The sequence below is a fragment of the Elgaria multicarinata genome, chromosome 8, assembly GCF_023053635.1.
Source record: "Elgaria multicarinata webbii isolate HBS135686 ecotype San Diego chromosome 8, rElgMul1.1.pri, whole genome shotgun sequence".
Taxonomy (NCBI): domain Eukaryota; kingdom Metazoa; phylum Chordata; class Lepidosauria; order Squamata; family Anguidae; genus Elgaria; species Elgaria multicarinata.
The window spans coordinates 60232712-60252178 of record NC_086178.1 but is presented as its reverse complement, the minus strand read 5'-3'; the positions used below and the strand labels follow the sequence as shown (position 1 = coordinate 60252178).

Genomic DNA, 19467 nt, shown 5'->3' with positions numbered 1-19467 from the left:
ATGACAAGACTGCCTTAGCTCCCACAAGAAATGTACACACTGGCAGGTATTAAAGAAGCACGATGAAGGAGGAATTCAGAAATGCAGGAGCAAGAGGCAGCGGTGATGCCTGTCTCATCTAATGCAATAAGCATTTTTTTAAACCAATGAAACCAAGTACATTGAATCATGGCTAAGGGCTTCACTTAACAAAATAGTTCCTATTCTGTACCAAGGACACACCAACCCTGGACCCAAACTTATGTAAATGTGCTTACTCTGCAGAATTTATTTTTATTGTAATCTTTGGATTCTTGCCCAAACCCCCCAAACTTGAAATCTATTGACTTAAGGTGAAATCCTATGCATGTTTAGACAGAAAATAACATGCTGGGTGTTTGGAAGACTTTTTTCTGTCTAAGCATGCATAGGATTGCACCTTAAATCTGTTTTAACAGACAAAAATAAGCTAGGGACATACTGTTCTTATATTATACTCATCAGGAGAGTTGTGCATGACCCTCTGCACTGGCATAGAGTTATGCCTGGGCATAAGGGATTGGCTCAGAAATTCATCAAGCTTTCTCCAAATAAGCCAGAAAATAGAATATTTCAGAGTCATTCTGAATGAAGCTTAATGCCACCCCTGTGCCACCCCTGCCACCATCACCACCACCCTCCAACCCTTCCTTTTAATTAGTTCTCAGATTCTAAGGCTGGGTCCTGGAATTGAAAAAAGTACTAGAGCTGATGCAGCCCTAGACACAGCATATCCAGGATCCATTTTTAGCCTTTTGTATTTCAGTGCATGTCAGGTTCCAGCCTACGGTGAGACCATTGCATGTATGCCGTCCGTACGTGCTGGATTCTGCCTTGTTTGGTTTTTTGCAGGCCACAACAAATGTAGCTAGCGGAGGGTTTGCGGTGGATGCCAAAAGCCAGTCTGGGCTGAGTTCAGCATATGACAGCAGGTATTTCACTTGCCTTACCATGGGCTTATGCAGCTAGAACTTGGCACGGCAACATCCCACCGCTAAAATGCACCTCAGTGAAAGCCCTGCATTAGATGTATGTCAATATTATTTACATTCCGATGTGCATTGAGATGCCAATATTAGCTAGCAGCCATCAATGTTTGCATTAGTTCTTAGACATAATTTTGGCAACCACTACAGTCTAGTGGACACATAAGGCACATATTTACGACATACTGCCAAAGAATCAGATACTGTAAATGGTCCTAATCCAGGGCTTTCTACTTCTGACTGGCAGTGCTCGCTAGGACACAGGTAGGAAACCTGTGGCTGTACAGAAGTTGTGGGGCTCCAATTCTCATCAGCCCCATGGTCAATAGTCAGGGATGATGGGAATTGTGGTCCAACAACACCTGGAGGGCCACAGGCTCCCCACCCCCACTCCAGGATCTCAGACAAGAGTCTTCCTAAACCCTGCTACGTATAATCTTTAAAATAGGAGAAAAACTGCACAAAGTCGAGGAAACCACCAAACAATTGGTGGCCAGGGGCAGAGGGCATGGCCTAGGAAAGGAACATGGCCACCTGGGATCCTTGGTGGGCCAGATTTCACACACACACACACACACCAAGCCTGATATTGTGCAAAACTGGCTCAAAGTCAACCAGATGCTTTATCACAACCTTCTGTAAACTGATGCACTTCAAGATAGGCCATGCTAGCTCAGAATGCTGGGAACTGCAATGCAACACATCTGGGAAGGCTGTGGTATAGTTTTACCTCTGGATTTTCTCCTCTTTTTACATCCAGTCCAATACAGAAACATCGGGTGTCATGAGATGCAGAGGGCTTCCACTTGGACCTATCCAAAAGCATTGCGTAGCTATTGTGTCTTTTCTTTTTTAATGGATTTTCTTTAAGGGATTGGACATTCTGGCTAGGGAAGGTTGCTTTATGGTTTCATCTAATCACACAGAGACTGGTTCTATCTATTTATTTGTGTAAAACTATTTCTTAGCTGCCTTTTAGGGCAGTTCTTCAGCAGAATCCCATGATAAGCAGGACCTCTGAAAAACAGACATTCACTTGGAGCACATAGTTTATATTAAACTATCATGTATTCTGAACTTCATGGAGGCAGCACTCCAATCAGAAGGATTGGCTGACACCTTTTTTTCAATTGCTTTATTTACATGTTGATCTCCTCCTTTGCTTCTCTCTCCCTACACCCAAGGCCATGTAAAAATTTAATTAAGAAGTCCATTGTTTGGGCCTCCAAGCCTTTGGGAAAAAAAGAAGGGAGAAAGAAATGAAGCCAATTGCTTGTAGAAGAGAACCAAGAATTGTCACCTGGAAATGTGGCTCTGACTGTTTGTAATCATAGCAGAGAAGAACAAGTGATGAGGGCAGTCTTAAATTAATTAAAATGGCTTGCTGTAATTCTGGAGCCTGAAACAAAGGGACCCCAGTGACACTTGGATGAAAAATGTGACAAGGCTGGCAATGGTGTCTTGGGGGGGGGGGTTCTTTGTTTTTTAAGGGGGGAGCAACAGTTTTCAACTGGCACAGACAGACAACAGGAGAAACTTTGCTGTGGAATAAGTCCTCCTAGCTAGGCCTTGCACATTTGGCATCTTCTGAGAATGGCCTGTGCCCCCGTTCTCTAAATGCTAGCATTGTAGTATGTCTGCTCGTATACAGCTGTGGGGCCCTCAGAATCATTCACACACACACACAAAAAGCTTATATTTGCATAGATAAGTCTGGAGATATGATGACATTGATAAAGCCTCCAGGAGGCAAGTTAAAGCAAAAGTCTTTCGAGAGAGAGAGAGAGAGAGAGAGAGAGAGAGAGACAGAGACCGTTTTTTCTCTCTCTACTACAGACTGCTTACCATCAAGGGCAATCTATCAGGGGCTACATGCTTTGAGGGGATTGTTAACCTTAATCCAATGCTCCCTCTCTCTCTGCCACCTCTCTCTCTCTCTCTCTCTCTCTCTCTCTCTCTGACACAGGGTGAGTTTGCATGACACAACAACCCATCCTGCAAATTTGCTTTGCAGTGTGGATTGTTCACAGAACCCATGGTGTGCCTGACTGACAATCAGGCTTACTGTGAGTTGTTCTCCCCTTCCTTCCCCCTCGGTTTTCCACCCACGTGCCACAAATTGCCTTGTCTGCACATCCTGTCCTCCTCCCCACTCCGATCATGACCCCTTAGCATTCCCCAACTATTTATTTAATTTAGTCCTTAAAATTTCAGCAAATGGGGCTGTAATACACACACACACACACACACACACACACACACACACACACTTTGTGGGGGGTCTTTTATAGTTGTTCAAGTCAGCATTACTTGCAGTTGTCAAATATATATAGCCTTGTGTTGTCAATGACCTTGTATGTTTCAGCCATCAAAGAAGTGCAGTAAGAAACATACAAGGAAAATGACAAGAGAAGACTGCATATAGACTAATCTGACAGCCATTGATAGAACAGGTCACAAAAAGGGGACAGGATTCCCCACTTAGCAAGATGATCCCCAGGTTTTAAGTGTTGGGCTGACATTTGTGGGTGACCTGTTTCCATTCCACTCTTCCCTGAATGTCCAGCAAATTATTTTAAGAGAAATCTGGGAACTACTTCCCCTTTCCGCAGCTCCTATACTCTTCTCCCTTCCTCCCTGTTACTCTTGCTGGAGGTCTGAATTGATCATTTGCAGAAGGCTTTTGAAATTAGGCCAATGGCTACTGATTCCTACCCCAGGTATATATGCAAATTTAAAATAATGTTCTCTCTTAGGGTGTGACTGCTGAGTGTGAATGGAGAGATAAGAGGGTGGGATGGCACCTTCATTAGGCACACTAGGGGATTGTACGGTTAGAAGGGGATAGTAGAAAGTGAAGGAACAGAAGAACTCATGTGGTTTCCAGAGAGCTGCAGGTTAGCAAAGCGAGTAAATAGCCCAAGCTACAGAGTCCCCAGTAAACAATGTGGCCGTAATTATTAGATTGGGCTATACTGGTTCATGGGGACATTGCAGGTCCAGATGAAAGACTGGATTAACCTGAATCTTGTGGATTTGAGGCTATTTAGCCCAATACAATTCTGGTCTTGCGAATATGTTTATCTACCTGGCAGAGAGGACAAGAATACTTGAGAAAAAGAAACACACTTCACAATGGTTGCATTCAGACATTGCATTATTGATTCTCCAAACCATGGTTTGGATGATAGAACAAGCCTTGTGCTCACATATCTATCTAAAATTATTTCTAGGTCACCTTTAAGGATGGATCCCTCTCAAGACTGGGCACATAGAGCAAAGAAAGTTATTGTATTTTAGAATATGCATTCAGGCAGGTGCAGTCTGCTCCAGAGAAACCAAATGTAAGGGAATTATGAACCCTCACAGCTAAAACAGAGGAACTCAGATTGTAGGCATATAGATTAATTATGTTATATTTATCTATCTCTGCCTACAGTACATCTTCAGGGTTTTCTCCAAACAATGAAGAACAGAAACTTGACTTTATTTTGAACCAAAGCCAAATACCTCTGGAGTCTCTGGAAGTGACTAGATCTTTATTACAGATTGCCAGAGTACTCTAAAGAAGTATGTCAAAAGAGCATAGAAGTTCTTGCCTCTCTGTAAATGGGACTCCATCTGACTCATAGTATAGCACCAAAACGTATTTGGCCTTGAGTTCAATCTTCGCTTCTTGATTCCACTGATTGGATAAGAGCATTTCAGAGGGCAAATGTGTAACAGAACCATATGAAGTGCTTCATTGAGACTAGAGCTCTGTAAACAACTGTGCTTTTTCTTTCTTAAAGTAATCCCACAAAGATCCCGGCTCTTCCCCAAAGTACATTAATTAACTTCAGAATGATGGCAATATTTAATTGTAAACTGCCCAGAGAGCCTGGGCTGTTCAGCAGTATAAACAGGTAATAAATAAATATCTTATACAGCCAAGATGTTGGACCTCTTTCAGCCTGAGAGCCAAATTCAATTTTGGAGAAGCTTTTGAGGACCACATTCCACCACTGGGTGTGTCCAAAGGCAAAAAAAAGAGACCAGCCTGATTTAGCTTAAACTTCTTACTGCCAGTAGCAAAGCCTTAGGAGAGGCATTTCAGCCTTTTGCAATGGGGGGGTGCACAAATCTGGAGAAACACCAAATGCTTGAGGGTTGTGGCCATCTAGAGAATCAAAGAAGGCTGGACTGGTATCCCAAGTGGGCTAAATTTGGCTGCCAGATCTGAGGTTTTACAGGCCTGCTATACAGAATGATCTTCCGATACATTTGTTTCTAATGAACGGCTTCTGGGGGAGGCGGACAGTGCAAGCCCCTAGCCTGCCTTTGCTACCAACAGGAGGTAGGATGAGCATATTTGCCTCCAGCAGTGTGAGAGTTAAACAGCAACAAACATCAGCAGTTACTGTAGGGATGATTTCACAAGCAAACAGCTGAAAGATGGCATTTTAAAACAAGCCCAGCAAAAATTAAATTTCAGTGCAGCCAAGTTTCAGTGGGCCAGTTTGCATGACACAACAGCCTATCAAGGGTTATTTAACCCCTGATGAGTCACCCAGCTCCCGTTTTGAATGTGCAATCCCTGATCATGTAGTTACTGTGTCACCCAAACCCAGCCATTGGGAGTTATGGGAGGATAAAATAACCCTTGTCTTGTTGTAGGTTGTTCTGCAAGGGTTGTTTATCCCTCACATAACCCCCAATGGCTAGGTTTGGATGACATGGCAACCTCCTGATTAGGGATTGCATATGCAAAATGGCTCCTGTGGGCACCACAGGCTATTGTGGGTTAAATAACCCATGGTGAGCCATGACATGTCCTGTGAATCAGGTCATTCTATGCTCACACATGGCAGAGGGAGATATAAAATATCCAACAAATCAATGGAGGCAATATCAGCTAGAATGACCTCCCAATACTCATGTTCCTTAGAATGGGTCCACGTTGGGAACCCTCTTGATTTTAAGTCTATGGTATTATACACCAACTTCTCTCCCTAAGCAGGAAGCCTTTTAATAGCAGGAGTTCAAGCCTGCAAGAGAATTTCCAATATTAATATTTCAGCAATAGCCATCTTTCATAATATACTTTAAAGCTCTCAATTTCATCTCCTGCTGTCATTTTTATATTATATTAAATGTCTACGCTCCCTCTAGTGTTGGCCTTCATGCTTCCTGAATGCTTTCCAGGCAGCATTTGGGGGGTTTCATTTTCTAACACTTTTTGCCCCAAGGCTGCAGAAATCAAGGGAGGATGGCAGGAGGTCAGCAGAGCTGATTAAGAGCAATGCTATTTTGAGTTACAAGACTACAGATGTTTCTCTTTTTTGTCCAACAGAAAGACTGATGCTTCCTATCAAGTTGTAAAGGGGGCAGTGCAGCTAGCATTCATTTGTAGGAAAATAAAATCATCTTGATTTGGAGCAAGCAAGTTTTTTTTCTTAATACTGAGATTTAAACAGATTATTCTTAGAAGACTGTAATTATAGATCAGTTCCTTTTCTATGCAATCTGGAAATGAAGCAACAAATCCCATCTATTCATCAGAAGGCACCCCTAGCATTTGGCTATTTCATGGTGCATTACACATTTAACCAGTCTATTCTCCAAATATCTGAAGTAGGAAAGGAAATATAATTCTTTGCTATGATGTTTCCAACACAATTATGTTTGAAAAATAAAAATCCAGCCGAAAAATATTCTATGGGTCTTAAGGATTGTCTGCAGTAGTAGATTGCTACATGGCAATACTGACTTTCTGTAATGCACATCTAAGAGTGCAATCCTATGGCCCCCAGTCAGCATCTGGAGAGGGGTATAGGATTGTTTGTTTCCTGACTTCAAGGTCAAACACAGGGCTCCAATCTTGGAGCCAGGAAACAGCACTCCCCACCTCCTCATAGCTGGTGAAGAGAGAACCTCTCTGCACTCAGAAAATAAAGAGCAGAGTTCAAAAAAGGGGGCATCCCAGGGCCCAGGAGGGTAAGAGACTGGGACAGCTGCCTTATGCCATTTCCTGTGGCCACCCCAGTCTCTTTCTGTCCCACTTGGAGGCACCACTGCTAGATGAGTGAAATTGCTTGACTAGCGGAAATGCAGGGCGGCTGGAACATGGATCTACTGCCCTCCTCCTGCCCTCATTGAATACTCAGCAGCCTCCAAGGCTGCTGACTGTCTGGACAGGATTGCGGCCTGAATTTGACAGTATGCACCAAATATATAAATGTATCTCTGTCAGTGAAGTTTTACAAAGCTAAAAATGTAAACCAGAGAAATTTACCCATTTACACTGACAGTGCTATCCTATAGGTCAGGCATAAGCTCCATTGAGTTCAAGGGGCTTTACTCCCAGATAAGTGTTTATGAAATTGTAGCCTGTGAGAATAAGGCCTTAGCTAGACTTAAGGTTTATCCCAGGATCGTCCCGGGGTCATCCCTGCCTGTTCCCAGGATCCCCTGTGTGTCTTTACATGAACAGGGATGACCCCGGGATGATCCCAGGATAAACCTTAGGTCTAGCTAAGGCCTAAGAGTCCATCAAGTAGAGGACACATTCAAATAGAGGACTGTACTCTATAAAGTAGGACACTTGGCTACTCTACACTCCCATAGGGTCCTGGACAACTCATTGCTCACTATCATGATTATGCTTAGTGCTGACACACTGATGTTCCTTATGCAGGGAAGGCACCAGTCAACACAAACCAACAGCAGTATGACCCTACCTCAGTTTCCCCCAACCTGGACTACAACTTCCAAAATCGCCAGTCAGCATAGCTGGTGATAGGATTCTGGAAGTTGTAGGCCAACACATGGGATTCTGGGAGTTGTAGGCCAACACATATTGTAAACACCAGGCTGGAGAAGGTTGCTCTACCTAGTACTTGCACAAATCACATCAAAAGCACAAGCATACTCCCAGGAGATGGCAGCAACTCTCCATCAGAGCTTCCCATGGTCAGAAGACCTGTAAGAAGAACACAGAGACTTTCCAGGAGAAACTTCAAAACTAGTGGTCAGCACTAATTACTGATTTGCTGCTGAGCTGCTTAGTTCAAGATGCTGGTTTTAACCTTTAAAATTCTTCACAGTTTTGGATCCCAAAGGACCGCCATCTTCTATATCATCATGCCCAAAGGATTGCTGGGTGCAAAGTGCTTCCTTAGCATAAAGTGTCCCCGCCATCCAATTTCCTCTTTTGTTTTCTCTAGACATTGAGACAGAATGATATGACTCAATCAGATGCATCTTGATAGATTCAAGATTCCCTGCACTCCCTAGCTGGAGCTTATATACTGCTGCTGATGTACTGTAATTGGCTGCAGAGTTAATTGAAACCCCAGCCTCTGCTGAGACTATGGGGATGGAGTGGGAGGAGGAAGTCATTGAGGTTTCTCCATTAGCTCCAAGAGGAGTGTTTTAGCTTGCACTACTCTTTACTTTGCGTGTGTAACATTCTGCTGATGTCAGAGGAATGTGACTAATCCTGAGGTGATCCTAGGATTCTGGTTCTGCTCTGATCCACTCCTCCCCCACCAAACCCCCAATTCCACTCAGTTTGCCCCATTGTGCTATCAGGGACCAATGCACATAAGGGTGCTATTGTAAACACGCACACAGTCTATCGGCATAGCACTTGGCTATGCCAGTGCTCAGGGATCTGGGAGAATCATATCTCACCAAGCGAACATAGGGATAAGATGACACTGTTAGATTGATCCTCAGGAAATACATCAAGATGCCCAAGAGTGTTAGAAAAGGACCATAGCTTATTTATTTATTACATTTATATCCCACCTTTTTTCCTCTAAGGAACCTAAGGAGGTATATATAATCCTCATCCTCCTCTCCATTTTATCCTCACAACAACAACCCTGTGAGGTAGGTTGGGATGAGAGTCTGTGACTGTCCCAAAGTCACCCTGTGAGCTTCCATGGCTGAGTGGGGACTAGAACCCTGATCTCCCAACTCCCAGTCCAACACTCTAACCACTACACCACACTGTGCTCAGCATGCAGAGGATCTCAGATTCAACTCACTATATTTGCTCATGGGGCATCTAAGGATACTTATTTTGGTCAGTTAGCATGAAGTAGTTAACCCATGAAACAGTTTTCAGGGGTGTAATTCATTTAGGGCAGGGGGGAACACACACACACATGCCCCCAAATTTGAGCCAGCTGTTCTTGCTGGCTATAGCTCAATACAGAATTAGGTACACTTAATCAGACAGATTTCAATGGGCTTAAAAAAGTGCTTACATAAATGTGTTGAATGATGGACTTTATATCACAATTCAAGATCCAAGCACAAACAAGGCTTGAACTAACCATCCAGATCTAAATATGAAATTGTCACACACACACACACACACACACACACACACATTATCTCATGCCCGATTCCATTCATGTTTGTGATTGCTGCTTGCTTTGCATGAACAGGAAACTTGCACAAATTGAGCAGTGATGGAACAGGAGATTTGTGAAAATCACCCCGAATTTGTGCAACCCTCCTCCATAGACTAAAACACAGCTGATCCAGTCTACTGGAGAAATTTGTGCAAATAGAACCGAGAATCAGGAATGAGATGAATGTGAGCAAACATTTGACAATTTGCGAATGTTTTTGGTGGACATGTGCTCAAATTCGGGGTTTTGAATGGGTCACATGTTTCGCAAGCAAAAACTATGTTCTCAAACATCCCTATGACTCCAAAGAAAGCAATACATGGAAAATGAACATGTTTTGAAATTGTAACAGACACCAGGGGTCTTTGAAACAGTGTCTATTCTAAACACATAGGTAAAGCTAAATAGGAAAAAGATGGTGGGGGGGGGAGTATTTTTTAAGCAATTATTTGGGGGGAAATTTGAGGGGAAATTATTCTGAGATTTCCCCCCCCCCTTAAGTTTTCACATGTCTAATCACAAGAGCACATGATTCAGCAGGAAACTTAAAGCTACAATCCTTTACCCACTTACCTGGGAGTAAGCCCCAATAGGATTTATTTCTGATTAGACATTAATAAGATTGCACAGTAAATGGAACAATGCTCTGCACCATGGGCTGATGAAGCCTGAATTTACCCTACTTTGGCCCTGTTCAGGAGACCCCTTAAACCACAGCTATAACCACAGTGAATAAGGCAAAAAGCCTTAGTCACCATGGTTAAAGCTGTAGTTTAAGGTGTCTTCTGAACAGGACCACTGGCTTAAAGTGTGTCTCTGAGCAGAGCTACCCATGAATAAATAAATAAATAAATAAATATGTCTTCCTGCCACAGTGTTAGGGGCCTTAATTAAAAAGAACACCTGCAACATATTACAGCCCATTAGGCTCCCAACCTGCAACTCACCAGGGTGAGAGGCAAGTAACAGCATCTGATTGACAATTTGTACATTAGCAAGCCTAGCAATCTCATCAGAACCCTGCCAAGAGTATTCCTCACAATCACTTCTAAGAAGGAGCAGGGAGGTGTGTGTTTCCACACCGTTCAGTTCAATAAAGACGTTTCTAGTACTTTGAGCAAAAGGTATCAGATGAACAAGGCAGAGGAACAATTAATTACTGTTTAGATTTCTCACAAAAGGCCTCCGGATGCATGTATATAACTAATTAGTTATTGTCATAGATAATTGTATGTATATAAATACTTACAATATGTAATTAACAGAAAGAAATGAAAAACAATCTTAACCACAGAGAGTGGAAGCCACAAGGATCCAACCTTTTCACATTTGCATAAACCACACTTTTCTTTTTTTAAAAGGTGACCTCGTAGTGTTTTCTGTAGGGTGACCATATGAAAAGGAGAACAGGGCTCCTGTATCTTTAATAGTTGTATTGAAAAGGGAATTTCAGCAGGTGTCATTTGTATATATGGAGAACCTGGTGAAATTTCCTCTTCATCACAACAGTTAAAGCTGCAGGTGCTCTGCCCTGCTTTAAATCTGGTTACTCTAGCATAGCCCCTGCACTTTAACTGTTGTGAGGAAGAGGGAATTTCATGAGGTTCTCCATATATACAAATGACACCTGCTGAAATTCCCTTTTCTATTCCCTTTTCTATTAAAGATAAAGGAGCTCTGTCCTCCTTTTCATATGGTCACCCTAGTTTTCTGAAACCTGGCAAATCAGGCATCTTGACTAACCATCCCTAATTAAGTTTTCTCAGGAGAGTCCCACTGATTTTCAATGGGACTTTCCTCCAGGTAGGTATGTTTAGGATTTCAGCCAAAGTCTTACAAGGAGCAGTGGTAACTTTTGACAGCCCCCATAGCCTTGTAACCCAGGAGAATCCATTATTTGTATTTATCCATATTTATATCTTGCTTTTCTGTTATCAATATTCAAAGGAACTCAGTTTAAAAACTCCATCAGAAAACACAAACATCCAAAATGAACAAACCACTCATAAAAATATCACAACTAAGTTTACAAGGCACAACAGCAATCTTATGCATAGTTACTGGGTGTAAGCTCCATTGAATTTCTGCCTGAAGAAGTTCAACTTTTAAAACACACTGAGGGCACAATCCTATCCAGATTCCCACCACCTTCCAAGAGGGTTACCAGCATCCTACACAGAGCAGGAGGAACGTGGAGGTGATCATCACCTCCTCACTTCTGGCATTCTGCATTTTTCCTAGACAGGAGTTTTTGCCTGTTAACTAGGATTCTGTTTTGCCTGTTAACTGGGGGGGGGGAGACATGGAGAGAGCCTGGGGATTATGGGAGTTGTGGTCCAACACATCTGGAGGGCACCAACTTGGGCTAAGCTCTCTACACTTTCTGCCCAAACCCAGTCTCATCAACTTCTTCCATGTGCACAGCATGTACAAAGTTGCACATGTGCAAGCCCTCTGCTGCATACAAGGACCCATGGAATGGGACATAGAAGCAGAATAAACAACCATTTGTGAAGTTATCTGAAACTGTTGTGTGCTGCCTACAGAGCAGATCCTAGGAATTCTTTCAGGAATTGCACTGGCTGCAAATATGCTTCCGATCAGAATTCAAGGTGCTGGTGATGACATTTAAATCACTAAATGGCTTGGGACCCCAATACTTGAGGGAGCACCTCTCCCTATATATGCCTGCCTGAGATTTGAGATCCGTTGAAAAAGCCCTCCTCTGCACCCCACCAGTGCGAGACATACATTATGGCAGGACATGAGAGAGGGCCTTCTCTGTCATTGCACCCCAGTTGGGGAATGCCCTTTCCTTGGAGGCCCAGCTGGTACAGACACTGGCTTAGTTTTGACAGCAAATTTAAATGCAGTTTTTTATCAAAGCCTCTGAGGGCTAAATTTGCCTAACACTGAACATTGTTTTTATTGCTTTTTTAAAAAAAATACTGGTATTAGTTTGTTAATAGTTCAATACATTTTAGCTGTGTAAATTATTTATTGTTTTATGTTGTCTGAGTCTATTTCATCTGTACGCTGCCCTGAGATCTCAGTGATATAAGATGGGATACAAATGTTTAAATAAATAAATAAAGAAGGGACTAAACAAGTCACGCCTCACCCCCAACACATGCGCGTGCACAACACACACACAAAATGGCCATTACAGGGATAAAAGGAGTCAGGGAAAGAATTGAAGATTTCAGCTGCGGGTGAAAAGACATTGTTCAGATACCAAGGAAACAATAGAGGGATAAACTTGGGTCAGATCTACACCAAGCAGGATATGACATGAAAATGGTTTGAAAACTGTATATGGAGCTTGTCATGGGCCCCAGAAGTTGTCAATGCCATTATGAATTGTTTTAAAGCAGTAGTGTAGATCCTGCCTTGGTAAACTAATCTCTCAGAGGCCAGGTTCACCTATGTAGGATTTGGTAAACATGGTGCCCAGGCCTTGTCACCTCTCTGTCACCAGATCTAATGAGAAATAATGACTTGTTCTCTAATGCTATCAGGGCTTTTTTTTTAAAAAAAAAAAAGTGCAACCATTCACAAAATGAGCAGTTCCAGAAAAAATATGCAACTCCAAAAGAACATTGCTGCATTGCAAAATTCAAGCCATCAAAAGTTTTATTGTAAGCTGGTGCAAAAAGTAGCCAGAAACAATGTGAAAAGTAGAGTCAGTATTCCAGGCTCCTCTAGAACCCTAAGCCTGATCAATCAAATCTGATCAAGCAGTAAGTCTATATACACCAGTTGCTGGGGTTCATGGATGATAGGGTGCTATTGCACCATGTCCTGCTTGTGGGTCCCTGGTTGACAGTTGGTTGTCCACTGTGTCAGCAGAGTGCTGGACTAAATTACCCTTGATCTGATCCAAAATGGCTCTTTGCATGTTCTTATTTCTCTTCTCACTCTCCACAAACCAGACTGCTACTCTTCCCCAATCAGGTGTCTTCCAGATGTTTGAGACTTCAACTCCCATCAGCCCCAGCCAGCATGGTCAATAATCAGAAGTCCTGGGAGTAGCAATCAAAAACATCTAGCAGGCACCAGAGTAGGGAAGACTGCTCTAGAAAGTGTTCAACAATATTTCCAAAACAAAGGAAATCATTCCAGGACATGTGAAATTGTCAATATTATGATAAAGGCTGTGATACAATAAAATATCTGTTACGATGTTCTTAAGACAGCTGTACTGTGCAATTGGATTGGGGGGAGTTCTCTAGTTCCTAGGTGAGTGTTTATATCCCTTATTCTAAATATAATTTGTTGGCATTCATGATGCTTCTTGAATTTAACACTCTTCTGCATTAGTGCTGCTCAGTTCCCAGGATCTTCTATTGCTCTGTGTAGGCTTCTAAATGTCATGGAATGTGATGCTAAGCAACAAAGCATTCACTGAAGGAAAGAGCACAGGTATGTTGTAGCAGTATGTGCTTTACACAGGAATTATAACTACAAGCTGCTGTGCGCTACAACTTTGCCCGCTCACCCCTGGAAAAATTTTTGTGGATACCCAATTACACATAGGAATACCCTTATATTTTTTAAAATTATTCTAAGCTTCAGTCTCTGTGAGTGTGTTTTTGTGCTAATTCCTCCCACCACCACCCAGCTGCTTGGATTCCTGCCAAGAGCACCCAATGACATTTGGCTAAGAGTGTCATTTGGACATATGTACATGTTTAGACATGGGTAGATGAGGACACATGGTAGAAAGTGAATGCTGTTATTTTTCTGTGGCAGCTACAGATGTCAGGTGGATTCTGGTCACATAAAATGTGCAAGATATCAGTGGAGGGCAGAGATTAGTCACCTGGCAGCAGAAGAACAGGTAAGGTGAGAGGCTCAGCTGGGGAGAAAAGGTCATAGTGATAGATCTTGAGGATGGACTTGAAGAAGAAAGAACTTGATTGCCAATGAGTGAAGGGAGGCTATTCCAAAGGGGGAGAAAGCAAAAGGTAGCATACTGGTAGGAAAAGGACACTCAAAAAGGCTAACAGTGGATGAAAATCCTGGGATATGTTTTTCTAACTACCTGAGTAGTTAAAGAAGAAGACATGTTTGTTTGTTTGTTTGTTTGTTTGTTTGTTTGTTTGTTTGTTTCTATAGCACCGAACAGCCAAAGCTCTTTGGGTGGTTCACAAAAGCTAAAACCGTTAGGTACAGCAGAAAAGACGCCATGTGCAATTTATTCATTTATTTAAAATTCTGTTTAAGCCACCTTTCAGGGTTAAACTTTCTCAAAACAGTGAGCTAACCTTTTACTCTGACCAACAGAAACATTCTACTGAGGTCCCAATATAACCTTCCCCTTTTTTAAGGTCTGTGGGTTTTCTCTCCAAAGCCACACTCCACTGGGATACATGTGGGCTAAGACTGAGTACAGGAGGAAACTCCAGTGGACTGCATAATCGTGTTGTCAGTATCTAATGGAGGAGATGCCTAAACTGTATAAGCAGAGAAGGATTCTGCTCCATAGCCCCCCACTGTGGCATATAAACAGTAGCCTCTTTTTATACACAGGAAGGAAAATGGGATGCAGTGAAATTAATTGATTTACCTCCATCCATATTATTGATACCTATAATTACACACGCAGACGACACCTCACATCTCTTGCCCTAACCACCCTCTGCCAAGGCCACTGCTTAATTTGCACATGTCTTCAGATGTGCCTTAAAATAAATTCTTTAGCAAGTAAAACTCAGACTAAAAATTATATTTTTGTTATTTGCCTTTTATTATCCTGCACTGAATATGTGTGTTTCACCTTCTTTCTAAACCATGTGCAGCTTGTATTCTCCATTAGTATTTCTTTCTTTATTTTATTTTTTACTTTTTTCCCTAATACTATTTTCTTTTTCTCTTCCTGCCAAGCAGGTTTTTAAAAACCCTGGGAGAGATCTGTACACTGAAATTAACTGTGCACAAAACCACATTTTTTTTACAGTTTCAGAGGTCTGCCAAAAAACACACAAGAGGGAGACTTTGACATGTCAAATCTTGACAAAGAGAAAGTGTGGATGCATCTCAAATGCGCTCATCACACCAGTAAACTCACAGCTGAAACAATGGGCTGCTGCAGAGTGCACAACACAAGGCACACAGTGAGGGCACATGCCTCTGAATTCCTTGTTTCTTCCCTCTTGATTGCTTTGCATCTTCTGTGCACTCAGGAAACACGCTCCCATGCAGCATACAGTATTAAAGTCTTGCGGTCAGATATCTAATGGCTTTGAGCTCTAATCTGAGCTAAATCACTATTTCACTCTGCCCCTTTAGGCCAATTGCTTGACCTCCCTATGCCACGATCAAGCCCATTGTCAAATTGGGTAGAGGCAAAGCAGCAGCAAGGAGGATAAAAGAGCTGCCCACTAACTCAGATGGTTGGATTCCCCCACGCCCTGATAACACATGAAAGCAGCGTCTTTCAGTGTCAAGTTGAGCATCTGACTTAGGTTCACAATAGTGCTAACTTCTAAAAAATCAAGCTAATTAATCACGAGCTAGAGTGTATGCAATCTCCCAGGAGAAAGTAAGAGAAAAGTCTCCAGCTAGAAAGTCTCATTATAGAAATTGTGGAGGGATATCACTTATTCATTAACATACTGACTTAGTTTCCCTTCACACAAACACCATAATTATGCATTCCATCAGTGAACACACAGTTTCTTTGCAACCAAATATCCCCACCTAGAAAACAGCAGGAAAAGCAGAACACTACTGCAATGAACTAGCCTACATGACAACCATTAATGAGTCCTGAGCTTTATTATCAGTGATTTTGCATTAAATATATAGTCTAGCTCCTTTAGATACCATAGTAAGGGAGATCATCTTCTGAAATAAATAAAACATTTATTTGCCTAAAGTGTCAGAAGCATTTTAAAGTCCTGCAACAGGCAATCAAAATCAGTATAGAAAATCCATCCCAGTTACTAGCTCTTTTTGCCAAAACATTAAACACTGAACTCTTAGGGCAAAAAAACCAAGAATAACTGATTCCACTATATTAGCCAAAGTTGTTAAAAAAATCAGGGTCCTACAACACACCTTTGAGCCACTCAGTTTTGCTTTTATTCTAAGTAAAATTGTGGTGTCTATGGCATGGTTAGGTTGAGAGTAGCAAGCACCCGTGTCTACACTGCTAACTAAATGAGGATAAACTAAAAATAAAACTTCCATATCAAAAAGTTAAAAAAAATCAACATGTGTACAGGGTTGTTGTTATTTCTGGTGATGTAGAATAATGGACTACAAAGGTTTGGGCCCCAAAAGACCAGTAAAAATTAGGGAGTAAATGATAATAAAAACTATAGATGGGATATGGAATTTTCAGATCTGGATGTTCTAATTATTCTTTGCCTGATTACAGTACCTGCAGAAGCAATAAAGGAGGAGTTAATGGGAACATTGTCATCAACAGGCTGCCCCGAATTCTCTAAAAAGAAATGTGTCTGCTCTTTACATTTTATGGCTAAACTGACTAAATATTTCTTGCATCAGGTTAAAATCAAACTGAAAAAATCCTTCTTCTGGCTGCCCTAGGAGCGTTGTGAAGCAAGATGCTTGCTAGCTAAGTATTCCTAACCTCACAATGTCCCTTTCATTGCTCTATCCAGCAGACACATTGCGCGTCTTATAGCTACATCCTCCGACCAGCACACAGCTACTCAGAATAAGACTTCAAGGGCGCCACCTTTTGATGAGTCCCGGGGAAAGATATATATAATTGCAACCAATACGCAAACTTTCAGGGATGGCACTACTCTTTCTTCTTCTTCTTCTTCTTCTTCTTCTTCTTCTTCTTCTTCTTCTTCTTCTTCTTCTTCTTCTTCTTCTTCTTCTTCTTCATGGTCATTTATTGACTGAAAAGAAAACTTGAACTGACGCTGATGTGTTTAAATATATTCCTTTCCTCTTCTCTCATTCCATCTAAGCAGGCAGGCAGGCAGGCAGGGATGGCGTGTATGCGTGCGTACGTGCGTGTTTCGCTCTTCATAAATCACACACCAGCTTCTAAATTACAGGCAAGACTCGTGTCCCTCCCTTGTATTATTCATTTTCCCAATACAGACCCACGGAAGCGTTTCCAGGTATGTATTTGCTGGGGGTGGGGAGAAAAGAGAATCAACTGTGTCACTGCATTATAAGCCGGGCAAGGAGCGTAATTCTCTCTACAGGGGGAGGAGGAAGGGTGTGTGTGTGTGTGTGTTGTTGTTGTTGTTGTTGTTGTTGTTTTAAGGACAGCGCGCTGAAACAGTCTGATCCAACTTTCCTCCAGCAGCTCATATTCCATGTTTACGACTGCCTCTTAAAAGAGGACCAGCGGAGCTCCCTTTCTCCCTCTGTGGCGTCCTGACACGCAGCCTCCAGCCACTCACACGGCCTTTGGTGAGCTCTTCCTTGTCTTTTGCCATAGACGCGCGTTTCCCCTGATCATTCCCGCCCCCATCACAGATTTATTTTTAAAAATAATAACTTTGGACGGGATGGGCAAAGCAAGAAAACAAGCGGCCTTGGTCTCTCAGATCTAGTTTGCCGGAGGAGGGCCGGGGGTGTGGAGCACGCCCTACTACAGCCTTCCCCCCACCCCCATCCCTCGCGGGCCCCGGGACTTACGCTGCTGTTGTAGCCGGACCAGTGCACCATGGCTTGGTTGTGGGCCGAGTCTCCGTTGAGGGCAAAGGTCGTGCTGGTCAGTTTCAACTCTTCGCCGCCGCCGCCTGCCCGCAGCTTGCCCATCCGCCCTTCCTCCTTGGAGCCTCTGCCTTGAGCGCGGGTCGCTTTCTGGCCATCCGTGAAGGCGTCGCCCCAGGCGCCCCCTTCTGCCCCGAGATTGTCCGGGGCGAAAGGCTGGTGACCCTCGCCGCTCCTCCTGGCCCTGGGCGTGCGAGGGCTGCCGCCCGGCGTTTCCACCACCGGGATGCCTTCTTCCCTGGGATCTCCAGGCGGCGGCGGCGGCGGCAGCCTCTCCTCCGCCTCCCTGCCCAGTGCCGAGGATGCTCCGCTGCCCCTCGCCCTAACCGAGAGTTGGCCGGATCGGCCGGGCTCAGGGCTCCGTCGCGCCCTCCCGGGTCCCCTCTGCGCGCCGCCAGCCGCTTGCCGGTGCGCCGCGGTTCCAAATCCTTCCATCCCCCCGGCCGCCGGCTGACCCCTTGCCGGAGCCCGATCCTTTCGGAGCGCGACCGTCGCTTCGCCTTCCTCCTCCTCCCCTCCTCCTCTCTCCTCGTCCCCAGCCCCCCATCCTCCACCGGGCTTCTCCTGCAGGATTTCCCCTTCGCCAAGCGACACTCCCCGAGGAACCTCCAGCGGCGACGGCTGCTGCAGCAGCTTCACCCGAAAAGATGCAGGAGATGATGGTGATGGTGATGAAGAGGAAGAAGAAAGAGAAGAGGAAGAAGAAAAGCAAGACCTGCAAGTTATCTCAGCGCCGGCGAAACACCAAGTGCCCAGCAAAAGCCATGTCCAGGCGATCCAAGCGATGGAGCAGCCGGAGGACCAGCGAGCCCCTCTCTCCATGCCGTGCAGAGAGAGTTGGCTGTCTGGGGGGGGGGGATCCTTTATAAAAGGAGGGAGGGGAGCGGCTGCTTGGACCCGATTATTAGGATTTCGCAGCCAAAACGATCTCTTCTTTCACCTTTCTTTCTTAGCCTCTGAGATGGTGAGCAGTTTTGGTTTTAAAACACACACACACACACACACACACACACCAAAAACCAAAAAGAAAAAAAAAGCCAGTCCAAAAAACCCCCCACACCTCCTGTAGTTAGGTTCTGTTCTTTCACTGTTGGTGGATTTTCCTTCGCTTTCTTTTCTTTTCTTTTCTTTTTTCTCCCCTTTTCCTTTTTTTCTTTTTCTCTTTTTTTAAAAAAGTGCTTTTCAGTGAAACTGTTCACGTTCGAGGATTTGATCAAGTAAGAGGAGAGCACCACCAAGGGGGAGGAGCCGCTGCGCCCGAGCCAAACGCAGCGGTTGAAATATACCAGCAATTCACCAACCACGCTGCACTTCCCGTGGAATCCGGCGGTGTGTGCGCGCCCGCGAGT

General features: G+C 43.6%; 1 protein-coding gene across 1 annotated transcript in view; it reads right to left on the bottom strand.

The window, feature by feature from the left end:
* SORCS3 (sortilin related VPS10 domain containing receptor 3) overlaps positions 1 to 19090 on the bottom strand; it is a 526629-nt gene extending 507539 nt beyond the window's left edge. The window contains exon 1 of the mRNA XM_063133247.1: positions 18041 to 19090. Coding sequence (XP_062989317.1) covers positions 18041 to 18940 — 900 coding nt within the window. The 5' untranslated portion in view covers positions 18941 to 19090. The remainder of the gene's footprint in view (positions 1 to 18040) is intronic.
* Between the last annotated feature and the right edge of the window lie 377 nt (positions 19091 to 19467).